General features: G+C 53.9%; 3 protein-coding genes across 3 annotated transcripts; 1 reads left to right on the top strand and 2 right to left on the bottom strand.

Moving 5' to 3' along the window:
* Positions 1 to 1734: 1734 nt before the first annotated feature.
* Positions 1735 to 4249, bottom strand: NCLIV_024820 (14-3-3 protein homolog; the record flags this gene model as incomplete). Its single annotated transcript, XM_003882677.1, has 4 exons — positions 1735 to 1875; positions 2136 to 2420; positions 2767 to 3062; positions 4171 to 4249. 4 exons carry the CDS (start codon positions 4247 to 4249, stop codon positions 1735 to 1737), a joined length of 801 nt encoding a protein of 266 aa, XP_003882726.1.
* A 5488-nt stretch (positions 4250 to 9737) lies between these two features.
* On the top strand, positions 9738 to 19348 carry NCLIV_024810 (conserved hypothetical protein; the record flags this gene model as incomplete). The annotated part of the gene is made up of 15 exons (XM_003882676.1): positions 9738 to 9983; positions 10530 to 10692; positions 11110 to 11241; positions 11918 to 12122; positions 12518 to 12629; positions 13189 to 13254; positions 13598 to 13838; positions 14337 to 14396; positions 15318 to 15428; positions 15908 to 16062; positions 16369 to 16498; positions 16962 to 17161; positions 17655 to 17859; positions 18300 to 18519; positions 18715 to 19348. 15 exons carry the CDS (start codon positions 9738 to 9740, stop codon positions 19346 to 19348), a joined length of 2880 nt encoding a protein of 959 aa, XP_003882725.1.
* Positions 19349 to 20926: 1578 nt separating this feature from the next.
* On the bottom strand, positions 20927 to 21466 carry NCLIV_024800 (conserved hypothetical protein; the record flags this gene model as incomplete). Its single annotated transcript, XM_003882675.1, has 1 exon — positions 20927 to 21466. The coding sequence occupies one exon, from the start codon at positions 21464 to 21466 to the stop codon at positions 20927 to 20929; it is 540 nt and encodes a 179-aa protein (XP_003882724.1).
* Between the last annotated feature and the right edge of the window lie 2963 nt (positions 21467 to 24429).

Here is a 24429-nt window from a genome sequence, read left to right as displayed (position 1 = left end):
TCCACCGAAACCGAACCTAAAGCCGTGTTGACAATCTCCTCTTTTCAGGTGCAAGTACCTTGGCATTGCAAAAAGAATCCGACCTACTCCGTATACGGGAGGCTCACGTAGAATTCTCTTGAAGCCGGGAGTCCCTTGAAGGCGTAATGAAGACGTCAGATTCTCGACTGCATGCTGAATTGTAGCGATCAAGAGAACTAAACCGAATACATACTTCTTCACAGACTGAGATTCCCGAACGAAAGCCCAGCAGACTAAGCGTCGTTTCAACAATCCACTCTAGCACACAAGCTTCAACCATATAGACTGGGCATCCCAGTAATCTCGATTCAGTCACGTTTTTTTATGTAAGCGCCACGCGTGCTGGTTGATAAAACATAGTCTGCCGTCGGTGTCTCGACTTTGCGCAGAACGCTGCCAGTCCCCTGTGCATTTGATACTCGGTTATATATTCCCCCCTAGACATGTTCCCTTCATTCTTCGCCAGTGCATCTCACGGACAAACTGTAGAACACAGCTGGAGGAATCGACGATCACCATCTCTGGAAGCGAAGAATCCGAATCAGTACACTGAAAAGGTGTGTGACTACGCCAAGCATAATGGTTTTCTGAGAATCGCGTGCTCTTTTTTGGGACAAGCAGAATATGTTCCCTCCCGCCGATAGCTACAGCGCCGGCTATCTGCAACGGATACTGGGATGAACATTGGTTTCGAACTCCCAGTGCTCATTGTTGCTCGCAGTTTATGTAAGGTGCCTTCCTTCGCGACGAACCGATGAGGGAAGGAAGTGACGGGAGACAGCCTGCTGATGAGCAGTGCACATCCGCGGAGAAACTAAGTTCTTTGATCGGCTTACTCGAAAGCACAGTCGCTGCTGTGTTAAGAGAGGTTTGTTATCACCGCATGGAGTGAAAAAAGAACATTCGATAAATATACATATATCTATCAGGAATGTCCTGGTACCGTGTGTGTACGCGCGCCCCCAGGAGAGCTGACTCCTCGAAGGCTCTCTCCCGAACCCGACACATCCAGTTTGGGCTGTCATGCGCCTCATATGGTGCCTAGTCACGGACAGTGTTGCTTTATCTCAAAATCTGCTTTTCTACTCGGTGGCTTCTGCCCAAACGAAACCACTCGTCTGCGTCTTTCCTCATTTTGATCCCTTCTCTTGTACCCTACCGGGTATACTGTCCAACGTGTGCGATGCAAACACTTTACACGAGAACTCGCTTCCGCAGGGTCCGCTTTCTCTCAATACAGAGAAAAGCTGGGGCAGGAACGAGATCCCAAAATATTTTCTCCCGTTTTCAATTAGATTACACGGGAGACACTGCCCGCAGCAACCCTCCCTATTTATCACTCCGAAACGCACGCACATCAGTGCACACACGACAGATTTGTCCAGAACTTGAAGAGCAGGACGCGGGAGAAGGAAGAACGCAGAGCAGAACAGAGAAACCCTCTCGCCGGCCCTCAGACTAGGCACTTTTGGCGACATTTAGCCCGTCGGATACACACATAAGCCGTCGCGAACTACCACTCATGCGGTAACGTGCGCAGGACGAGTTTGGTCCGTACAAAGAACACACTCAAACACGAGACATATATAGACAACTTCTATGGACTTCCTCATGGAAGAGTGTGATCTTGCACGACCGGAACGCATATCTCCCCCCCCGCCTTCCCAGAGGACAGCATCCCCGTTAACTTTTACTCCTTCCATTCCCAAAAATTTACTGATCAGCCTGCTCAGCGGGCTTCTCTCCGCCCTCTTGCTGCTGCTGGTCTGCTTGCAGATCCGAGGTCCAGAGAGTCAAGTTATCACGCAGAAGCTGCATGATAAGAGTGCTGTCCTTGTAAGAGTCCTCGCTAACCTGAAATCAAAGCACGCATGTACACAATCTCGCGCGGGTTCACATCCTGTGTCGTGTCCAGAAAAGGACACATCTACAGCTTGGTTGCTATTTCCCCATAAAACGGACTCCCCAGCGACCGAACTGGAGAAAGCTCACAACCGACTGTTCTCCTGCAGCCAAGATATGACCCACCATGAGACTCCCGAGAAACACATCGATGCCCAGACACCCCGAACATTCGTATTCAGGCCGGACCCAGGACTAAGAGCGAGACTTACGTTATCAAATTCAGTAATCGCATCATCAAAGGCTCTCTTCGCCATTTCGCACGCCTGCTGCGGCAAGTTGAGGATCTCGTAGAAGAAGACAGAGTAGTTCAAGGCAAGGCCAAGACGAATAGGGTGAGTCGAGGGGAGTTCCGCCTCCGCGGTTTCGGTCGCCTTCTGGTACGACTCCTGGGCTTGGTCAGCAGCCTGTTTCTTTCCCTCCTCGCCACTGAACTCGGAGATGTAGCGGTAGTAGTCTCCCTTCATCTTGTAGTAGAACACCTTACTCTCACTGTCCTGTACACACACACATATATGCCACACCCAAATTTCAGATGACCACCACGGCACCGAGGTATATGGAAAAAGCAATCGCCTTGCGATGAGCAGCAGCACAAACGCGTGGATTATGTCTCGTACACACATAGCTGCCTCTTCCACCCGCAACTGCGACACCCATTCCACATCTAACTGGATTAAACAAGTTGTTCCACGAACGCACCCTGGCCACGAAACTCGAGGATGATTCACGAAACAGTATAGTGAGACCCACGCCTAGACGCACCATTCACCGACCCCCGACTAAGCGTGCGCGACTCGCGCCGAGTTAAAGGCGCGAAACTGGGGACATGCATCGACTGACCGAAGTTTTCGGAATGAGTTTGTCGGTGAGAAGTTGAAGGATGTCGTGGCAGATCTTGTTCAATTCCTCCTCGACCTTTTGCCGATACTCGGCAGCGAGGGCTTTGTTTTGCATGTGCTGCTTGCTGAGTTCCTTCTGCTCAACAGAAGAAATAATGCGCCAGCTGGCTCTGCGCGCGCCGACAGCATTCTTGTACGCAACAGAGAGGAGGTTACGCTCCTCCACGGACAGCTCGTCTTTCGGCTGCTGCTCATCGAGGCAGTTTTCCACCAAATTCTTCATGGCCTCCGCCATTTCTGAGAGTCCACAAACACAACAAAGGCAGACCAGGGAAAACATTTGCAGTGCGTATTGCCCCATTCTGCACCAGCACACAAACACGGGGGTAATTGCGGGTATACACCGACGAGAATCACAGTACCCGGATATACCGATTCTTCACTGACGAACAGGAAGCGAAGGAGCACGTGTGTATCACGGAAGCGGTGCCGTTACCGGGACAAACGGTTCAGCATGAGAGGCACAGCCGCGCGCCCGGTAAGCGCAGTCAGACGCAGCGACGGAGATTCTGCACAGTTCCACCAACTGTAGCACTCCAAGACACATGTGAAGTTGGCGCAAGATCGCAAGGTTGAATCCAAAATGAGGCCTCCCTGGCAAACGGCGTCACCCAGTAGTCTCTTATGGATGCCCGGGACACTACATTGCGGTTCCTCGATCGAACACCCATCGCACGGCTCCAGCGACATCTACAAAGTGCCACCCCAGAAATACAATACACCCACGTGAAACGAAATGAATAAGGAAAACGAAAATGCGAATGGCCAATGACGCGACAGCCGACCAGCCGACCCGCGTGCGAGCGGCGCGACGGGGTGACACACGGCCGGAGTGCCCACGGAGACCAAATGCACGGAAGCCTGAGCATTTGACGACTCCGGGTGAACTCTCAAATTCCGATCCCACGCACACACCCCATCAAGCTCTGAGAGAAGTTCGGAAAGACTGTAAGCAATGTCTGCCTCGTAGTGCGTTTTTCAAAGACGCGCGCGTGCGCACATGTCGACGAACGCACATCGTCGGGGCCAGAGCGGAATGTGGAAGGCACACAACAGGAACAAACCCGCGCCGAGTGCCGAGCACAGGAGACGATGCACATTAGTTGTGGGACACCAAAACGGAGCAGCAGGTGCTTTCAAAAGAAGCGACGTAGGAGAGGCAGGAAATTCCTGATGGATGTACAGGGGGGCCGGGCGCATCTCTCTGGGTGGGTTGGGGCGACCATGGAAGGTGGGGTTCTGCCGGAGAACGGGGGAAAAGGGATTGAGACAAGGGCGATAAATTTACCATACACGAAATTGGACGATGCCACATCTTAAAAGAAGACATTTCACGAGAGCTTACCGTCATAGCGCTCCGCTTGCTCCGCAAGCTTCGCCTTGTAAACGTATTCATCGCGCAGATTTTTGATTTCCTCCGCCATCGTGGATACAGGTACGCAGGACAAAAAGAGAGGGAGCGACGGAAAAGGCCCCGAGAAAAAATAGGAAAACGCCGCAAAAGAGAAACAAAAAAGTCACGCGCGTGGGAGATGTGAAAGACAAGGAGTGGGCGACGTGTGGACTTTTTTGCTGAGGAAAATGCTATTATTATCCGTGCTCACCAGCAGGAGCAGCACCACGACATACGATTTTGGGATCCACCACCAGATTTTGGGGGCAGCAGGGTAGTGTAGTACTAGCTGGACTCTCTCTCCTTTCCTTCCGCTCCGAATCAATCACGCGCGCGCGCCGCTAAAGCCAGGGGCGAAATACGCAACAACACCCACAGGGGGGGAGGGTCGTACGAACGGCAACAGGCACATACAGTATGCACCAGACAGGGGTTGGCAGAATCAACAGGCAGGTTCCTTATATGAGGTATCATCCAAAGACCGCACATAATGCTATATCTGTACACCGAGAGAAGCGATCAGAGGTGGACGCGCGGGGATTTACGGTTGTTCGTGCCGTCTTGTTTGTGTGGCAGATGACGAAAACTCGTCTCGGGGAATGATGGTGGCCTGTCGCCAAAAAATATAGCCCCGGCAGAGCCGGCAACGGCATTGCTATGTAGAGGCGAAAAACGAGCAAAGTTCGAGGAAAAGGCGTCCACCTTGTGAACGCCTCCCGCAACACACGCACACACACACACACGAAAACAACAGGTGCGTGCACTGCGCGAGTCACGATTGACGCCCTGTAAATGCTGAACGTGAGAACATGTGAGATGCATTTAACCTCCCCGGAGGGCCACAACTGATGTGTGCATTGTTTAGCGGTTCCGGAAGTTGCATTCGCTTCAATGACGGGGTAGTACGCAGTCTGCAACTTTTTTACTGGGGGGGGGGGGGGGGATCCCGGCTCGCCCGAACGGTGAAAGCAAACATGACTGGCTTTCTACAGCGAAGCCAGAAATGATTTAGGGCTACAGAACACACTTTTTCCCCTTCCGGACTGCGGGCGGTTGAAAGAGCATTACACACTGGGTTCGGTGGAGTACTACACGCTTAGCGTCGTCCACAGAGAGAGAGCATCGCGCAGGCGGAGCTGACTAACTGCAGGCGGCTCTCCGTCGAAGCAAAGGGGCAAATTCTGCTTTATGTAAGCGAGGACTAAAAACTGGGACCCGAAGCAGCGGGGGAATTGCCCGGCCGTGAAAGGTGTCCTGACTGTAGTGGACTCACACGATATGCGACGGCGAAATGTACACGTTGGAAACAAACTGCGTCGAGCTAGTAATGGACCCGCCTACGATGGTGTGTCACTCGTAACTGGCCGATGGTTTTGCTGCGCTACCAACGCATCATTACTTGATTCAGGCCCCCTGCTCCTCACCTAAAAATCCAGGTGGGAGGGCCTGTAGTAATCGTTCTTTCGCGTATGAAATAACCCACTGGTATTCAGAGGGACGGAGTGGCGCGAGACTGATACGTTGGGATATCCTTGGGAGGCGCGACGGAGACAACGTCACACGTAGCGGACGCTCGGGGGTGACTATCATGGTCCTGGCTTCTGTTCAAAACTGGAGAGGCCCACCGAAGAACATTGTAATGCACCGGAATAAATGGATTACTCAGTTTTGGGCAAAACGTCGTGGAACAGGAGTATGTGTCGACATCTACTGCACGGCACTTTGTACGAGCGAAGGACAAACACTGAAGCAAAATGCGCCGATCGCGACGGACACTGGCGGCGGGACGAAACAGCGGCCATGCGTTCGACAGCGAACCTGTGTCGACACAGCCTCTCGTGACACGATACCGATAGCTGTGGCAAATTGATTCGGCCGAGTGGTCGAGTGTACTGAAACGATGAATTGGTTTCCAAAAGTCAACCTTCCGCTTGAGCACAGCCACTGTTCTCTCTGAAGAGGTCTAGGATCCTGAGGCGTGCGTTCCTAGACCCCATGGACAACGTACACACGGTTGCATCGTCGATTCCAGCAAGTGTGTTTACACTTGCTCAGTTTTTACCCCGCTGTCGTGTCTCTTTTAGCTCTGCCGTGGTGTTGTGCGCGCTGCTTGAGGCGACTCTGGTCCACGAGGGGCCCGAATGCCCTTCTGCTTCGTTGTGCGATCGCAACATGTCACACACATCGGTGAAACGGGCTGGTTGTTAGCAACAACAAAGAAACCACTCTTCTGTGTGGATACGGCTACATAGACATTTCAACAAGACGCATTTTGGAATTCGGAATTCTCTGCTGTTTCATGTGCCGACTTGGCAAGTTAGGTTACTGCGTGTGCCAATTGCCGTGGACGAAGGCCAAAGGCATTGCCAGAAAAGCCACACGTCCACACATTTTCGCTCTACTGTCATTGACGCCCTTGTTCAACAGCCATAGAATAGTGGCAGTTGGCAAGCGCCTGCGTGCGCCCTGCGTAATCGCTTGGATGGGCCTGAGGTGGCTACAAGTATTGGCGTGTTTACGTAGGCGTACAGTACAGAGTACATACCCGAGTGCGGCGAGGGAGCGCAACAAGAAAACATCTTTAAGGAAGCCGTATACAGCGTTTCTTTCGTATAACGGCAACTTAACTCGACACTCACAAGCGGGAGCCCACGCAAGAGGCCGCGTTCGAATGTGGTGGGAGTGGATTCTTTCAGCCACCTCGGTGAACAGTTTCCTGAGGTCATGTTTCATAGTTATGAGTCGCTTGCCGCCTTTGGCTCTCTCCGGAACTGGAACTTACCCCCCCAAGTATTCTTCACAATTCTCGAGTCAGTTGCTCCAGCATGACTGTTCGGACATAAGCCGCTTCGGATACACAGTTTTCCTTGGGGAGAGGGCGGGCGTACAACGGGCTTCCGGTCGCCAGTGGAGCTGCCTGAAGTCCCCGGCCATACGATACCAGCAAGCGTTTATGATCAGTCTTTGCCTGCGCGTAGAGGAACGACGCAGGTGCTTCAAGAACATCTTAAGCTATCGCCGGCATCCGTTCGCTAACTTTGAGTAACTTGAAGACTTCTTCGTGAACATTTTGTGAAGCTGCGCAGTTGGCGGTTGTACGGAGTACAAATCCTGCGAATGACTGATGGGATTTATACAGAAGAAACGATTCTGTGAAATTGATTCTCCGTTGTGAACAGTGGCATTCACGAAAAGGAGCCGATCTGTGAAGCCAAAAAGGATGCTTTGAGGCCTAACGGAGAACAGTCGGTCCGCCCCGTCAACAGCGTAAGCTTGTAATGTGTGCACAGGGTACCTATTCGAAGAGCTATCCTCGAATTTTACGTTAAAAGGTTCAACAAGCAAGATGGCACCAACGGTGTTTCGTAGTGACTTTTGCTGGAAATCAATCTGAATCGTCTCTGTACCGAGCACCTAGTTCTTAAGGAGACCCAGAAAAGGAACCGTTAGCCTTTTGAAAAGCAACGCGTTGCACCACTTACGTCGTAATTGTTAATGGACAAGCACGCGTGCACCCGCAGTTTGCCTCGCGGCAGAAACTTGTCCTCTGCCCTCCGTTACCTTTCCTTTCTCCAGCAGAATCTCCTCTGGTGACCTTCCACCGACGACATTGCCTCTGTGGTCGAGGTTGCCGCTTTTGCCTCTTGTGTCCCGAGTCCTAAAATCCTATCTGCTGATAGAACTCGTGCAGGGAAGACAACCAGGAGAACCTCGATTTCTCGTCTTCAGACCAACATGATCTACCGCTCTCTCGGAGCGCCATCAAAGAGGTTCTGTTCCGCCTCTTGCATGGGAAATTCTGATGAGAGAGAATGCCACGCCCAGAGATGGCGCTTTTCGCTCCGCGGTTCTGCCCGCTTCTCATTCAGACGCTTTAGACTTCTCACCCTTTAGCTGTGCCGCAGTAGGCAACTAGAGAAACAGTCCCGTTGGCAGACGGCACTTTGTCGGGCGTCGAACACTCTTCCAGTTTCTCGTTTCTCGAACCTTTATGGCTAACTCATGGCTTTCTAACTTGAGCGGCAACGGAACACGAGGAAAAAACGATGGTACCGACACGGTCTGCGCCTGGCAGCTAGAGAGTACAGAAGGCGTCCTTTTCCCTCAATACTGCACAAGTACGGGGGAGTCTCTCCACGGGAGACACTGCAACCCAGTATACTAACGCGTGGTGATCCTTTCATTCCATCGCTCACGGGGACACCGGTATCTTTTCAAACTCCCTGAGCTCCACTGGAAACCGTCCGAGAAAGCAACCGGAAAACACGTAGCGGTTAGCTTTTCCAGGCATCGTTTGAAAGGAGCCGGCAGTGACCGACTGAGTAAACTCTCGGCTGTTTGGCGCCGGCGAAGAGCGACAGCAAAATGGCAACGGATTTCGGGGCCTCAAGCCCGCCTTTAAAGAAAGTGGAAGAAGTGGAAAACCTCGAGGATCCTGAGAAATGGTTCGACGACCTCGACGAAGACACTGAATTCGCCAACTACGAAGGTGTGCGCTGCAGAGAGAGCAAACCGATTAAAAGCTACGGCTCGACAATATGCAGAAAGCGATTCCCCCGTACTTTTCCTGTCGCCAGGGTAACCTCTCCTTTCGCGCGTAGATTATGGCTGTGTATCTTCAACTTCCGCTCCGGCCCTCTTTCCTTCTTTGCGAACGTTTTGCAGCTGATCTGTGTTGGGACATTTGGGGGTCGAGCTCCGTTATCAGTGAACCGCCTACTGAAGAAGACCGTTTCTGCACGTCTCTCCCACCTGAAGAGACAAAACCTGCCGACCACCTCGGTCTGTTTTTCCCTTTCGATTCCTTGTTGATTCTCTGTTGGCTCTTCTGCTTTTTCGCACGATCAAACGTCGACAGGGGAACGCGAGCAGAGACTGAAACGAATCGAAATCCTGAGGAACTCCGTGATTGTCAGAAACATCCGACAGACAGAGCAACTCCTGACGGAGTTACAGGTGAGTGAGCAGAAGAAAGTTCCCTGGAGTGCCCTCAAGATGGTTTAGACCTAAGCGTTGGATTCAGAGACAACGGGGTCCCCTCTTTCCCAAACCCACGATTTCTGCGTCTGAACACCACGAGATACGTTCGTCCCGCAGTTGGAGGTCACACGCCTGAACCAATCTGGACACGTCGTGTGGACGGAGGACAGAAGAGCAGTGCATAATTCTGTAAGCATCTCAAACAGAACCCATCGTTTGCCTCGTCAAGACCCAACCGGACGCGGAGGTGCCGAGTCCTCACCGCACATCTGGGAGAAAAACGCGTGCGAGGTGTGGAGGGAGAAGTTGGCCTGCACGTATATCCACGGGCCCTTTTTTGCAGGAGTCGTCTCTTTGAAACACGAAATCTTTGCAGTTCCTGGACTTCAAAACGAATACCTGCTCTCTCCATTCGTGGGGCGCCACCGCCTGTTTACGGTCTTTAAATTGCCGAATGCCTACCGTCGAAAGACGAGAGGCACGCGCTTACATACTTCCGCTCCTGTTTCTCGACGCGCGTCGCTGCTTCCTAGACCATCATGAAGCCTGACACAATTACGCTCGGAGTCGCAGATGCGGAAGATGTGCGTCACCGAGACGAAAAGGAGGCTGAAAGTAAATTTAATGCGAAGCAGGAAGACGCGATTCGCTTTCAACGGCAAGCAGCAGAATTCGAAAAGCGAGAACAAGTGGCTCGGCAGAGACTCCTGAATCAACTCGCTGAGAGAGAAAAAGATCTCGACGCCAAGGCTCAAGATGCAGCCGTGCGCGACAAAGAGAGACAGGTCGGGGAAACAGCGTCTTGAGAGGAACGCCAGTGTGTTCTTACAGATATCGGGCGTCTCTGCCTCGAAACGGGATGACCTGAACGTGTGAAAACCAAATGCGTCGACTCATCAAACAACAGATTGCGGCACACCCGTTTGTCCCCATTCTGGAACCCGTCTTGATGAGTCAGAGCAAGCATCTGTGCACACTTCTTTCTCCGTCTCTGTATCTCTCAGTATACTGCACACCTGTATATGCGCCGTTGAACACCTCGCTCCTCCCCTATGGCTGTGTGTCTTTATGAGGAGACCGACGCTGCTACTGCTGACCAGGGACAGGGAAAAAACAAGCTTGCACGTTCAGGCCCAGAAAAAAGAAAGGGAGTCTGCTTGCGGTCGTCGGGCCGTTTCGCAAAAGTTGCCCTGCAGAGAGGCACTTTGGCGTCGATAGTGTTGAGCGTTCCCTTCTCACGGTTTGGAAGTTTCCGTGAACCTGGTGGAGTCTCGTCGCGTGATGCCCCCATCCTGAAATCGGCGCCTATTCACCCGCCGCGACCCTGTCAGGACCACCTCAACAAGACACTCCGAGCAGCGGAGTACAAACTCCAAGCGGCGTTGAGCGTTCGCAAAGGCGAGTTGAAAACCACCTACGGCTCTCTCGGCCACGACAGGGCGTACACGCGCTTTGCGACGGAGCAGAAAATCCCCGAAAAGAAGGCCTTTATCGGTGAGAGAAACGAGAAAACTGCTCGGGAGGATCTCTCTCGCTTAAACCTTGCTGCAAAACGATACGGCAACAAAGCAGCTGTGCACATGTGGACAGACCGTTGGACATCCGTGGGTCGATACACACTTTCGTCTGCCTGCCGTCCAGGACGCGAACAGAAGCGGAAACGGCGAGGAAACTGGCGCCCTTGAGAAACCGTGAACTCGCGTGTGTTCCGTTCGTCGCGAACCGCGAAGGGAAAATGACATTTGCCTGTTCCTTACGTCAGTACAGAGGACACAGCGAACGCATCGACGAGCCTACCTCGCTCCTGACGCCTTCTGTTTCTGCCTTTTAAGTTCCCGCGAAAGCCGGGAAAGAAGTGACCGTCGGAGACGGGAGGAAAACAGCGTTCGATCCCTGCGCTTTTGCTTCCAGGGAAGAAGTACAAGGTCGACTGGGCGCACGCGCCTCAGCCTCTTCGTCTTCACGTGGATGCATGCCGAGCTGTCAAAGACAAACTCCCTCAAGGCCAATACGTCATCATGGCTTCGGTGTGGAATAGACTGGGTACGGAGTCGCGAGTTTCCGTGCACTGGAAGCGAGAGATAATCCTCATGCGAAGGTTCCGTCTCCTTTCCAGAGTTCTTCAGTCACCCCGTTTCGTTGCAAGTAGTCACACGCATGCACACGCGAACATATATCTTTATCTGGAAAACGGTTTTTCGGCTCAGATCGATACATGTGTGTGGATATAAATGCGTGTGGATATACAAGGATGTAGACCTGTGAGGAGCGTTTGCGAGGCAGCGGCTTTCTGTGTCTCTGAAAAAATGCTGAATTCCACATGCAAGGAGGGGCCGTTCAACGACCTCGCATGAGATACATCCGTGGAGGACTGGACAGACCTTTGAGGGGACGGAAAGCAAGGACCAGTCTCCAAATGCAAATGTCACGGAGAAGGCGAGGGAAGAACACGGCTTATCACGCAGAGCCCGAACACTGTCTGGCAGAGATGACGTGATTCTAAGACTGCACGCGATCCGGTAAATATTTCCAAGATATAAGCCAGCAGTCCAACGCGTACGCCACAGGTTCTCCGCTGTTCACGTGTGTGCATCCGACGTGGTGCCTTCCCCTTTTTCGTCTTCGCTCTTTTGTCCTCCGTTTTGCGTTTCTTCTGTTTCTCACGTTCCGCCCGCATGCACCCACCGTTCTGTCTCTTTTCCGTTTCACTCGACTCTAGGCGGGCACCGCCTTCAGTGGTCGTCTCTGCAGAATCTGGAAGACCACGAGCAAGACTCGAAGAAGAAGTCAGTCTTGAGACAAGTGACGGACTTGCTGGACGACAGCAAGCGAAGGGCGAAGGAGCTTTCTGGCGTCATCAGCACTTCCAGTGCAGTCACGGCCCCTGTCGCACATTCAGGGCTCTGGTACACCGACGTTCTACGGTGCGTCAAAAGAACAAGACATACACATCTGTCCCTCGAGATCTCGCTGCTCTGTTCTTCCTACCTGTGTCTCTACATGGATAGAATGGATAGACGCGCAAGAACCCGAGACACTTCCACGCTGCTTTCTACGGAATGTGTGCATCAAAGTCTCTCTCTCCCGAGCTGCTGGATGCGCTCTTCAACATCTCCCTCTTCCATCTGCATTTTCAAGTCTTCCGCGTCCCTTCTCCAACTATCTCGCGTGTGTGTCCTCCATGAAGTGCATGCGGAAACAGTTCGTTTTCGAGAAGGTTGTGCGTCACGTTCTGAATGCACGCTGGCTTCCACTGCGGTTTTGTATAACTTTGCACGCGACTCGAAGACGCACTTTTGCTTTTTTCACTGTCTTCCAGATTCGACCAGACGATCTACTTGGCCTGCCCGCCAGAGAAAGATATCACGCCGTCCATGTGCCTCGTTCTTGAACTCTACTTCCTCAGAGGAAGTGTCTCTCCAGTCGACAAGGTGGGGCGATAAATTCAACTACACGCTTTCTTAGCAATCATAAAGAACTCGATTGTTTCTGCATCTCATAACTGGAGCCATATTCAGTATCCTAGGTGTACACCCTTATATATGTATATGCATACATACATGTGTGTACTTCTATATATATGCATGCACCTGTGTATACATGCGAGGGCGTATGTGCTTATGTTGATACGACTTTCCAGTCACAGATATATATATATATATATATATATATATATATGGTTGTGTGTAGCGAGGTGTACAGTTCTGAGATGAATTCCTGCTGGATCGTCCATGAGAACGTGTGGAGATCTCTGGACGACGCTGCCTTTACACCTGGTTGTAGAAACAAAGAGGACACGTTTCCAGCGGTGGGAGAACCGCAAAGAAGGACACTTTCCCTGACCATGTGCGACTTGTATTTGAGCGTCTGAGCACGGTCCTCTGGCGAAGCCGCCAGACCGCTAACATAAATTCGCGAAGAAGTGTGTGCCTTTAACCGAGAGGCGTGTGAACCGATACCTGCGGAGTCTCTGCACGCTGAGATTTGCAGGTTGTTGCGTGGGGAGCCTTCCCCCTCGTGGATTCCGATTTCAAACTCATCTCCGGATGCTTCAAGGTGCGTCTCTCGCGAAGAAACTGAACGAAAATGGAGAAAGAAAGAAGGGAGGCACTTCTTTCGAAGCACCTGACGCAACGTCTCATGTTCGCGATCCAATCTCCTTGCTTCATCTCGCCATCTCGTTTGCATACCGCCTCTATCGACCTGCCTTTCTACGTCTACCCATGTACATATGCATACATATTTACACGTATTCAAAGAATGCGGAGTGTGCTTTTTCAGGCGTTTGCGTCGGGGGGAACGTGCGTGTATGTGGGTTCCCGCTGAGTGTCTCAGTTTTCACCCACGCGTCTTTGAAAACTTTGTTCGAGGTCGGGGCTCCTCATGCATGCGGATTCAGGTTCCCCTGATTCGCGGGCATACCGACCCGTCGGTGACCATGTACGCACAGTACGAGAAGCTGTACAGAGAAGACATTCAGACGTGGATCGGCAACCTGTACTTTCGCTGTGACCGCATGCCCAAGTATTCCGCGGGCCAGCTCGAGTTCGAGGTTCTCCTGAACTACACCGGAAATCTGCTAGGTGTAAAAAGGAGACAGCAAAAGCCGGAAGAGACAAGCAATGAACTCCGCGAAAAGGGTACGAGAGGGGACAGGCAGGGAGAAGGCGGAAGACGCAACGTTCCGGGAAAACTCCAGGGCGTACCCACACGAATTTGGAAACCCACGTGTCTGCATTAGAGAGACGCCCCTGCCTCCGTTTTTGCCGACACACATCGAAGCCAAAGAGGTTCCGGAAGCGTTCGATAACAACGCTGGCATTCTTGAACTTCACTCCGATGTGGACTCGGGGCATACACATTCTTCAGAGAGCGCCTGTGAGATGAGAAGAAGCCTTCTGCGTTGCAGGTTTCTTCTTTGAGGAAGACCATGAAGGTCGGAAGTGACGGCTTCGTGAACCGAAACGTCCGAAGGCACGGCCATGCGTCTCGCGTTCGAGTCTCGGGCTCTTCGCCCCTTCTCGTCTCGTTTTTTTTCTCGCTTTCCAATTCGAACAGTAGCCTATTTCTCTCTCCGCGCGTTTTCCTGCTTCTTCGCCCTGCTTGTTTCCTGTGTGTTTTTCTCTTCGAACCGCCAGCTGAACGAACAGTCGAAGAACTGCGGCAGGCGCTCAACGAGCCTCACGAGGTCTTCCCTGGTAGGATCGGGGCCCCGCCAGGGTCGAGGGGTATTCTCTTCCGAGCAAGTGCCAGCGTTTGACAGGTTTCCGACTTCTCAAAGGAGAAAATGAGAAAAATCTCTGCCACAAACACGCCGAGAAAGTGTGTGTGTGTGGGGCGGCCCGTGAATTCCTCCTCTGCGCGATAGGCCGCTCTTGCCAATGTTTTAAACCACTTTTTCGCTTTCGTCACGAGACACAACCTGCCAGTTTTTCCTGCCTCCTTTCCCCGCCTCTGCTCTTCCTTCCTCTCTCGGTTTCCACTGCTGCCTCTCTCTCTGCTTTAGCTTCTTCTCCACGAGCGTTCCGAGCTCTTTCTGTCCCAGCTTCTCTGCCTCCTTGTCTTCGCGGGCTCCCCGCTCTTCTTTTCTCGTTACTGCATCCACTTCTGTCTCCGGGAGGTGTCTCTGTGCATCCCAGAGAGCAATGCCGATCTTTCCGTTACCCCACAGGAATCGAATTTCTGGTCACCGTTTGCGCAGCCTGTCCTCGTCCCAAACGCATGCCTTGTGCCCAGGCACTGAATCAGCCACGCCTCGAGCAGCAGAGCGTTTCCTGGTGCCGTCTCTTCCCGCTCCCCGCGTTCCTCTTCTGTCCATCTCTTTGCGCTTCTCTCTGTCTGTCGTCCTCTTCCGACTCTCCTCCGCAGATGCAGAAGACGCTGTAATCAAGGACGGCGTGCGGGCTGTGAAGACGCGAAAGACGGGAGGGAAAGGCTACCGCCCTCTGGTCGACGCTTCAGACTTTGACCAGTTTCGCTACTCAGGCGAGTTCTGCCTTTCCTCACAACCCCGCGCTTGCCACTACAGACGCCCATTCCCCCACAGAGAGAAGAGATGCAAGTCGAGAAACTGCTCTTCTCGACGCCAAGGCTGACTGCCTTTTCTGCTGTATGTACAGTGACTTCCGGGCACACCTTGGTGCGGAACAACGAACTGTCCAGGAAAGCAAAGTACATTTCAGACGAGCTGCTGGGCGACTTTGTGCTCTCGACCGACGTCCGAGAATTAGGTGAGGCCGAGCTCCCGGACCCGCCAACGCCGCGGAGACGACCGAAAAACTGAAAAAAACCCGGGAACGCCTTGCTTCCGCGCCGCTCCAACAGCACCACTGTCTCCTCAAAACAGAGACGCCGACGCCTCTCTTGTGTTCCTCATGGGTCACGCCTAGACACTCAACCAAGGCACAAGGGCCATCTCGTTCACCACTTATCTCTAGCTGTTACCCTACATATGTATCTATATACATTTATATATACAGGACTGTACCCTTGCACGCATATATATATATATATATATATGCGCCTGCATGCACATATATATATATATATATATATATATATATATATGTACATGACTGCATGAATGTACATGCATATCTATGCATTGGTGTATCCGCCCCTGCAGGCCTTTACACTGTGCGTCTGTTGAGAGGCCTGGTTGAGGGACTTGCGAGTGCGAGGTTGTCGTTTTGCGCGTGTTTTTGGCTAGGCCTTTGCGCGTTTGCGGCCATCCTGTTTTTGTTGGCTTTCTGGGTGCGGATCTTCGTCCACTACTTTGGGCAGTGGATCGTGCTCTCGGCCTTCCGAGTGCCGGTTTACCAACTCGATGTCTCCTTCGTCATCATCTACGTCAGATACGTTCAGGTCAGCCTGCTTCCCCACACAAAACAGATGCACTGGAACGCGCACTCCACACGATCCTCGATCTGCAGGAGAAAGGGAACCCACACGAAGGAACGCAGATTCGTGCATGCGCCGACGCAGATGCCTCCGTAGAGTCGCAGCGATGCAGGGGCACGCCGGCAACGCCTGTGGGCTCTCGTCGCGAGCCCGGTTGGTCCTGTTCGGTGCGACGCTAACATTTGCGGAAAACGCGCGACAGCCCACGCGTTCGTTCCCCCTCGCGGTTGCGAGGAACTGCGCTGTTTTGAATGCTGCGACGTGCCTCAGGACTTGCTAACTGCCGACAAAGAAGCGGCGGTGGTTTTGTCCGGACCGCTCATGTCCTACTCCGTTTTCCTCCTCATGAGTCTTCTCCTCGTCCTCTCGCAACGCAGCTTTGGAAGACTGCCTTCCCTCGGTGAGGCCTCAACGGGGATTTTTGGAGAGACGTTCTGCGCGCTCCTCTCGACAGCCCGACACTCACATCCGCTGAAAAGGTGGCCCTGGGTCGTTGTGTGTCTCTCCTGCAAATCGTGGAACTATAGTTTCAAACTAAACCTCCTCAGATGGGATTTGAACCAAGGACTCGCCGGTGAACAGCCGAAAGCACAGAGCGGACTTGTGCACGCCGCGTGACTTGTCCCGGTGTCTCCGTCTCTATGTGCATCCGACCATCTCTCCATGCATCGACGTGTGTGTGCAAACCGTTGAGCTTGCGTGCGTAACAGTGCATAACCCGCATCAGTTGTGGATGAACAGTGTCGCCATCGGGAAAAAGCGCATGCCTTCTTTCTGTGAATAAGGAACACGCTCAGGGGGGCGACCCTGCGCCGCGTTTTCCCGGGGCGACTGTTGCCTTCTTTTTCCTCTCGGCCTTTCAGTTTACAGATTCGTGCCGGCGTACGGTCTTGCAGTGATTCTCGATCCGGAAGTGAACTTGATCATCGACGCGATCGCGGGGAATTCGACAGGCGACGCATTCAAGCTGTACAACCTCTATCAGCTTCGCGAAGGAAACGGAATCATCGGCATCATCTTCACGTTTCTCCTCTACGCGGTCTTCACAGCTGTCGCTCTCTTGGTAACCGCGATGGGGACAGCCCAAAACCCCAGACGATGTACACACTCACACATTCCTGTCCACGGGAGATACATGTCGACACCGACGTCTGCATCGACATAGAGCTCCTCCACAGAGCTCGCCTTCTATCTCCCCTTTTCCTGTGTGTGCCGAAGGCACCTGCGCATCGAGAGGCGCTGGCCGATACGCCTCGCGACTGTCTCTGCGTTTTCGTTTTGCGGGTCCGCCCTCGTTGTCGCCGTCTTCCGAGTGTCCTCTTCGCTGGAGAAGCGAGTGGAAAAGGCTTTCATAAACACCTGCCTTTCCGCCGGGTTTTCGCCCTCTTTCTGAGAGCTCCTTCTCGCCGGGAGGCCGACGCAGTCGCCGAGAGTTTCTTTCCTCCGCGCTAAGAAGAGACAGATGGTGTCAGGAGGCGGCCCGCAGGTTTCCGCTTTGAGGCGTCTCTCCACTTTTCTCCCTCTCCGCTTGCTCCTTCCCCCCGTTCTCCCTTCAGACCTTCTACTGCTACATCACGCAAATCCACCGAAACGGAAGCGTGCGAGACACCCACCGAAGACTCACCGCCGATGAGCCTGACTTCTTTGTCCCCCTCGACAGCGAAGTGTCTTCTCGGTATCTCAAGTGGATCTGCTACACAGCTGCGCAGTTTCGTGGAGCCGAAGGCGAAACGCGCTCGATTCAAGTGACCGAGTTCATCGGTGAGCTCGGAAAGAGTGCGTTCGCGCGACTGCGGCGCTAAACGCGACACGGCGGGGACAGAAGAATGGTCGGAAGTCGAGCTCTCAAAACCTAAAAACCCCGAGTGGGAAAACCCCAAACCGTCCTGTTTCCTTCCCAGCACTCCCACTGCGTATGCGGGGTCTAACTCTCTCTCGCCAGTTTGCTGAGCAAGAAACCCCGGCCGCTTTTGCCGTCACACCCGTCTCGCGCTAGTCTCGACCTCGGAACTTGTGCGCAAAGGCTAAAGCGTGTAAAGCCCTCTCTCTCTCGAAGCCGGCGGTCTTTCCCTTTTGCGATTTGCCTGTAAATGGGTTCAGTGAAAGTTGCGTCGTCTGCTGCAGCTTGCGCGCCACGCAGTGCACTGTCCTACCCTGCCCAACACTTCATCTTTTCTTTCGAAAGAGTCTTTGCCTCGCAGTGGAGCGGGACGACCGAGCGCCGGCGAAACGCCTCGCGCATCTGGCCGACGTCGCTGAAGGCCAGCTGGAGGAGGACAGTCCTGACTTGGGTCTGGGAGGTAACCAGTCGAGACTGCGGAGCCTCTTTCGGTCGAAACGGACGGATGCAACGACTTACATCTGCATCCACACGATCAACCCAACCAAGGGCTCTCGCACGCTATACAGACACTTCATGAGGTGAGCTCACGCGGTCGCGGGGCGGCCTCTCGGAAGACGCGTTAGGCGCGTCTTTGCTGCAACTTCTTTGCGCCTGCTCCGCCGCGCAGATGCACAGAGAAGAGATCGAGAAGGCTGCGGGTGATGTGCAGGTCCTGGACCGTCTCACAGTCTGCGGCTTCCGCGAACCACGCACCTTTCCTCTGGTGTATATAGGTACCCCGACGGAGCGATTTGCGAGTTGAGTCCAAAAGAGCCTGCGAAGCTCCTCGCTGAGAAGAAGGCTCCAGCTACGGTCACCCAGCTCGTGTACTCGGCGGCTGACGGTCAGTTGGAGAAGACGGAAGAAGTCGCTGTGCAGCCTTGGATTGAGGCGAGCTTTGGGGACGTGCACCCGCTCCTCTCCACAGAGAACCCGAAAACGAACGGAAAACTCTCCCCCGCGGACGGCGCCCTCGCAGCGCCTTCAAACGGAGGCGCTGCCTCGTCGCATGCGGGCGAACCCGACTTTGAGTCGGAAGTTCTGGTGCCTGCGCTCCCTTCCGTCTCGCGAAACGCGTCGGAATCGAGGGCCGAGACTGTGCTGTCTCCGCAGACACTGGGCGGGGAAGACGCGTTTGAGAGAGGGAGTGAAGAACAGCGAGACGAAGCAGAGAACGAAGGAAACGCGCAGAGTGAGCGAAGTTTCTCGGACGCGGAAGAGAGAGAGGGAGACGCGACCAACTTCGCCCTGGCGCTGGATCCGCGGGGAGATGCGGCGACGCCGCCGACCGCTGAGCTCGCAGAGGAAGACGCGCGGTCTGCCAGTGGACGAACAGATAGCGTCATCTCCTTCCACAGTGCCGAATAAACAAACGGTCTTTCTGACACGTAGATCAGAAATGGGTAAATATCTAGGTACCGCTTTATCCACATACATCCCTCGAATCTCTACTTCTTTCTTCTGCTGCCTACGTGTACCTGAGTGTGTGCCGACATATCTCGTGTGTATCGAAATGTACGCATCCACGTGTATTGATGCCTCCTGGGTTCCAACTTCACCCTGAATTGTCAACTGTGTGTCTGCATTCCGAAGCTTTTTTGCGCCGTCTCCATCTCGTGACGCCTCGCTGGTCACGAGCACCCGTCGACTTGTCACGAGCACCCGTCGACTTGTCACGAGCACCCGTCGACTTGTCACGCGAACCTCTCGCCGTGCTTTCGACGAAAACTGCAACAAATCTCTCGGGACTCCTCCGCACTCTCGCCCAGTGCGCGGAACTCTGAACGCCCGGAAAGCGTGAAAAAAGCCCACGCACCCATCCGCACCGACATAAGACAGCATCCACTTCAAAATGCGTACTTTTTCGGAAGCGAAAGACGGCATCGTTCGAGCTCGAGAGCCTCAGCACAAGCAAGTGATCTACTTAGAATGGGATGCAAGCTGGAGCAAGCTCTTTCGGTTCTTTTCTCCGTGAGGCCGCGATCGGTCTTCGACTTCGCAGCCCAGCTGAGTTTGGACACACGTAAACACCTCCCGACAAGACACTGCTTTCCCACATGACGGCCTCTCAGCAAGGAAGAAGATCGCTCTCGCGCGGCGCCTCGCTCGGCGAGAACTGCAAAGAGCGGCGAGAAGAGACGCTGCGCAACCAAGTCTCCAACACACTCCCTTCGCCGCCTTGTTGCCACAAAACCGTCGGGGTGAGAGACGCGAGGCTGTCTCTGACGAGAAAACAACCTGGCGCGAGCTCGGAAAACCCCGCGCAAACCAGAGACAGCGCCCGGAAAGAGAAACGCTTACAAAAAGAGTCGGACTGTCTCGGAGTCTCTTCACGCACCGAGAGAAGTGCCGCTGCGAAGGCGCGGAAACCACCGAACCGCAGAAGGGCACACACATTCACTTACAAACGAAACACAGAGAAGAGGGACTGCGAGGCAGAGAGGAGCACAGAGGAGAAGCGGCGGGAAAAGATGGAGCGTCAGCCGCTAATAAAGCGCGCGGGGGCGTCAGAAGGGGAGACCGCATTTCCTACACAGTGCTCTCCTCGTTCGCGTTTCACACACACACATACACCGCTCTCATGCGCCTGCGACGGCGAGCCTCCGCAGACTTTTGAAGGACTCCCTTCGTCGCTCAAAAGCCGTTGCTGTCGCGGATTCCACGGAAAACAAGCCTTTCTCTCCCGAACGAGACAAACCAGTGTCTCCCTGTACACCAGCGACCGTTTCCCCAAAGAGCCTCGCCTGCGGGGGGCGAAAAACCCGGTGTCTCCTCTCTGCAAACACCCACACACACCACCGTTTTCCGTCGTCTTCTCTGTTCGCCGTTCCCTCACTGCTTGGTTGCGGTGCCCCGGGGTGCGCTCCCCTCCATGCCTTCTCTCCTTCTTCCTTTTGTCTTTCCGTGACCTTCTCGCGTGTCCGTTTCCACGGCTTTTTCCGCTCTCTACATGTCGTCGTCGAGTTGGGGTACGTCTGGGAGCGCCGGGTTTTCCCAGGTATCGTATTTGGTGAAGTAGTACGGTCTCAGCGGCGGCTTCGTGGGAGGGTTGACGAGCGCCTTGCCGAACATGCGAACGGCCTTTCGTCTGAGGAAGCAAATGTGTCGGTTTTCCTCCATCGATCGCACGTGTTCGGTGCGGTATCTCCAGAGGTCTTCGCGCAGGAGTTCCTCTCGGCGTTCAGGCAGCACATTCACGACCAGCACATCTCGCGAGACGTCGTGGGTGAACTTCACCCGGCCGTGACAAAGCGCGACGAGGTTTGTCACCTTCGACACCTTCACGTTCTCCCCGGGATACAGTTTGAAGTGGCGATTCCGCCGCTTGGTCTCCACGTTGAAGGCGATCACTTTCCGCTGCTTCACGAGCACCACCCCAGGCCAGACGTACTCCGCCGCCAAGCGCCTGACGCCAATGTGAGGCTTTCGCGCCTGACCGGTCGGAGATGCGCGACTCGGCCGCCGATACGACGCAGACTTCACCATCTTGGTGCGCACGGCAGTCAGCAAAGCAGGCAAGGAAGACGGACAAAAAGGAGGACAGAAAAACAGAGATGGAGAGAGGAGAGAAGGAGAGGTGGGAGATGAAGAGACGAGAGAGGGAGAGGCGGGAGATCCGCGCGGAGGGGGTGGAAACCGAGAGACAGAAAACCCCGCGCAAGAAGCCTGAGAAGGAAGACGAGAAAAAGAGGAAGAAGAGGAGGAGCATGGAGAACGCGAGAGGCATGAAGGAAGCGAAGAAGGGGAACAGGCAGCGGAGGTTGCGAAGGGCGCCAAGGAGCTACGGGCGACCTGTGCACTTTGGGTTCTCGACAGAAAGTTAGGGAGAGCGGAAGAGAAGAGAGAAGCGGAGAGGCGAGAAGAGGGTTGTGGAGGGGAGACTGGAGGCGACGCAGAGAGGGGAGAACGTGGGGAAGAGGAGTACGATCTGGAGCAGAGAGGAAGAGACGAGGAAAAAGAACGACGGCGAAAACGAGACTGTCGAGAGGAAGACGACGCAGCAGGGAACTCAAACTGGGGCAGCGCTGGTTTTCTCTCTGTGCCAAGAGACACGCGCCTTCGCGAGCCCAGCCGCCAGAGAGAAGGCGGCGCCGACATTTTCACCAACATCCCGCCGCTGCGCGCCGCCCGCCTGCTCGAGTTTGTCAGCGACACAAGAGAGACAGAAGGAGAAAAAGAGAAAGAGAAAACGAGGAAAACAGAAAGAGAAAAGAGAGAGAGAGAAAAGAGAGAAAGAGAAAAGAGAGAAAGAGAAAAGAGAGAAAGAGAAAAGAGAGAAAGAGGAAAGAGAGAAAGAGAAAAGAGAGAAAGAGAAAAGAGAGAAAGAGGAAAGAGAGAAAGAGAAAAGAGAGAAAGAGGGCGATTAAGAGTCTTTCCTCGGTTGACGGTGAAGTTTGGTGAGGAAAGCGTTCGAGAGCATCTCCAGAGAGAGAGGCGCGCGAAATCGGAACCGCGAAGGCGCCTCGGGAATGCCGTTTGGGAAAGAAGAGAATTTCGACGCTTGAGTCCTGAGAGACACAGAGAGAGAAAGCCTTTGTCCTTCAGGAAAGAAAAGGCTTTCTTTTCACTAGCTTGAGGCGCCCTTTGTTTTCTTCCGCCTTGTCTGAGACTTCAGAGTCTTCGCGGCACACAGAGAATAACCCCCCTTCAACACAGAAGCTAAAAAGAGAAGGAAACGAAAAGAAAAAGAAAAACGACTGCGGACCATCTGGAGAGAAGCACGGGCCGAACAGAGAAATTGGAGAAGAGAGGAAAGGCATGTGTCCCGCGTACACACAACCTCGTTTTTTTCTCTGCATGCACGCGGCCACTGCCCATCTGTGACTCTGAGGAAAAAAAAGCGTGCACCTTCTTCGAGAACAGCGTCTCTCAGGAACGCGCCCCTCTTCGGGTTTTGAAAACTTTTCCACATTTCCGTCTGCTCTGACGGCCGAACTCGAAGCCGCGAATTCCCCCGCCTGTGGTGATGTGCTGCGCATGCAGCGACACAGTGCATGGGAGACACACACGATGACGACACGCGCCGCACCGAACAGTCCCAAGGAACAATTCATTGCATCCCTATCTGTCCATAGCTATACATGTATATCTACACATGTATATGTAGGCATATGCATGTTTAACTCAAGACTAGCTTCGTGTATACATATATGAAGATATATGAACGCTATGCAGCGTCGTAAGTACCTTTCGACTTGATGTACACAGCCCCGTCATATCCTCGATGCTTCCCGACATGGCGGGCGACTTTCCACTTTTTTGTCTTGTCACTTCTTCGCTGCGCTGAACTCTCGACCAGCATGTGGAAGCGGTTCTTTTCTCTTTTGTTCCTCGCTTTCTTTCTCTTCTCTCAACTCGGCCTCCTCCACGCCCGCGCAGGAGTCCGTCTGAGAAGCTACACAGGCAGAAATCTGGGGACAGCCCCTCCAGCGTCTCCGCCGCTGTGGACTCTGAAAGTGTCTCCTTTTCTCGCGCACCTGCGTGAGTATCCCTCTCGAGGGCTCGGCTCTCTAGGGCGCCGAGGCCTTGGCGAGACAGAGGCGAGGAGCTCCGAAAACAGAGACAGACAGCAAGGCAGGCGCTCGCCTGCCTCAACGCACTCACGTTCTACTCTGCCTCCTCTCCCGGATCGGGGGACGTTCTTCTCTGCGCCTTCATTCCTTTCCGCTTCACTCCGACGCCGTCTCTCTTCTCTGGTCGGGTCCGCGTCTTCTTCCTTCCCGTTCTTCGCCCGTTCCACGTCGGTGTCCCCCCACAGAGGACTGGTCTCAGAGAAAAGGTGTTTGTGTCGAGAGGAGAATCACCACGCTTCCTCCAAGGCACGTTCGAGCCGACGCGACGGCTCGAACTCCTCTTTTCTCTCGCAGGCGCTGCAGTTTCTCTCGCACAGACCTGCGTCAGCGTCGCGCGGCTCTCTGCGCCTCGCCCTCGCCTGTAATAACCCGCAAGGACCGGAGAAGAACACTCGCAGATGGAGGAACGGAGGCAATCCGAAGAAGCTGAGATGTTTCGCCTCGCGACGGAGCGCTCTGTTTCCTCTGCGCGCGTCTGCCTCAGAATCGAAACGCGTAGAAAGCCACGGGAATCTCCTACTCCCTCGCTCTTCGTGTGCGTGCTCTGCCCCGTCTCCTTTCCCGTTTCCTTTCCCTTGCTTTCTCTATTCTTTCCCACGTCTCTTCTGGAAGTCGTCCTCGCCCAGTGCCTCTCCTGTTCCTGCTTGTTCTCCGTTTCTTTCTCCGGCGTCTTCGTCTTCTGTCTCTCTCAGCCCTGAGGGAGAGAGGAGGGAAGAGGGAGGAAACGCAGGAAGCGAGGAAGACGCGTGGCGCTGGCGAGGACAGCTGCGGTACGTGGACCCGATGCGAGAGGCAGTGGAGGGACGAGAGAAGGCTGAAGAGCGGGAGCAAGCGAATGTGTTTAGTCACGATGTGTTTTTCGAGTTTTACGGGAGC

This window comes from Neospora caninum, chromosome VIIb (genome assembly GCF_000208865.1).
Source record: "Neospora caninum Liverpool complete genome, chromosome VIIb".
Taxonomy (NCBI): domain Eukaryota; phylum Apicomplexa; class Conoidasida; order Eucoccidiorida; family Sarcocystidae; genus Neospora; species Neospora caninum.
This window is presented reverse-complemented; position numbering and strand designations above follow the sequence as displayed.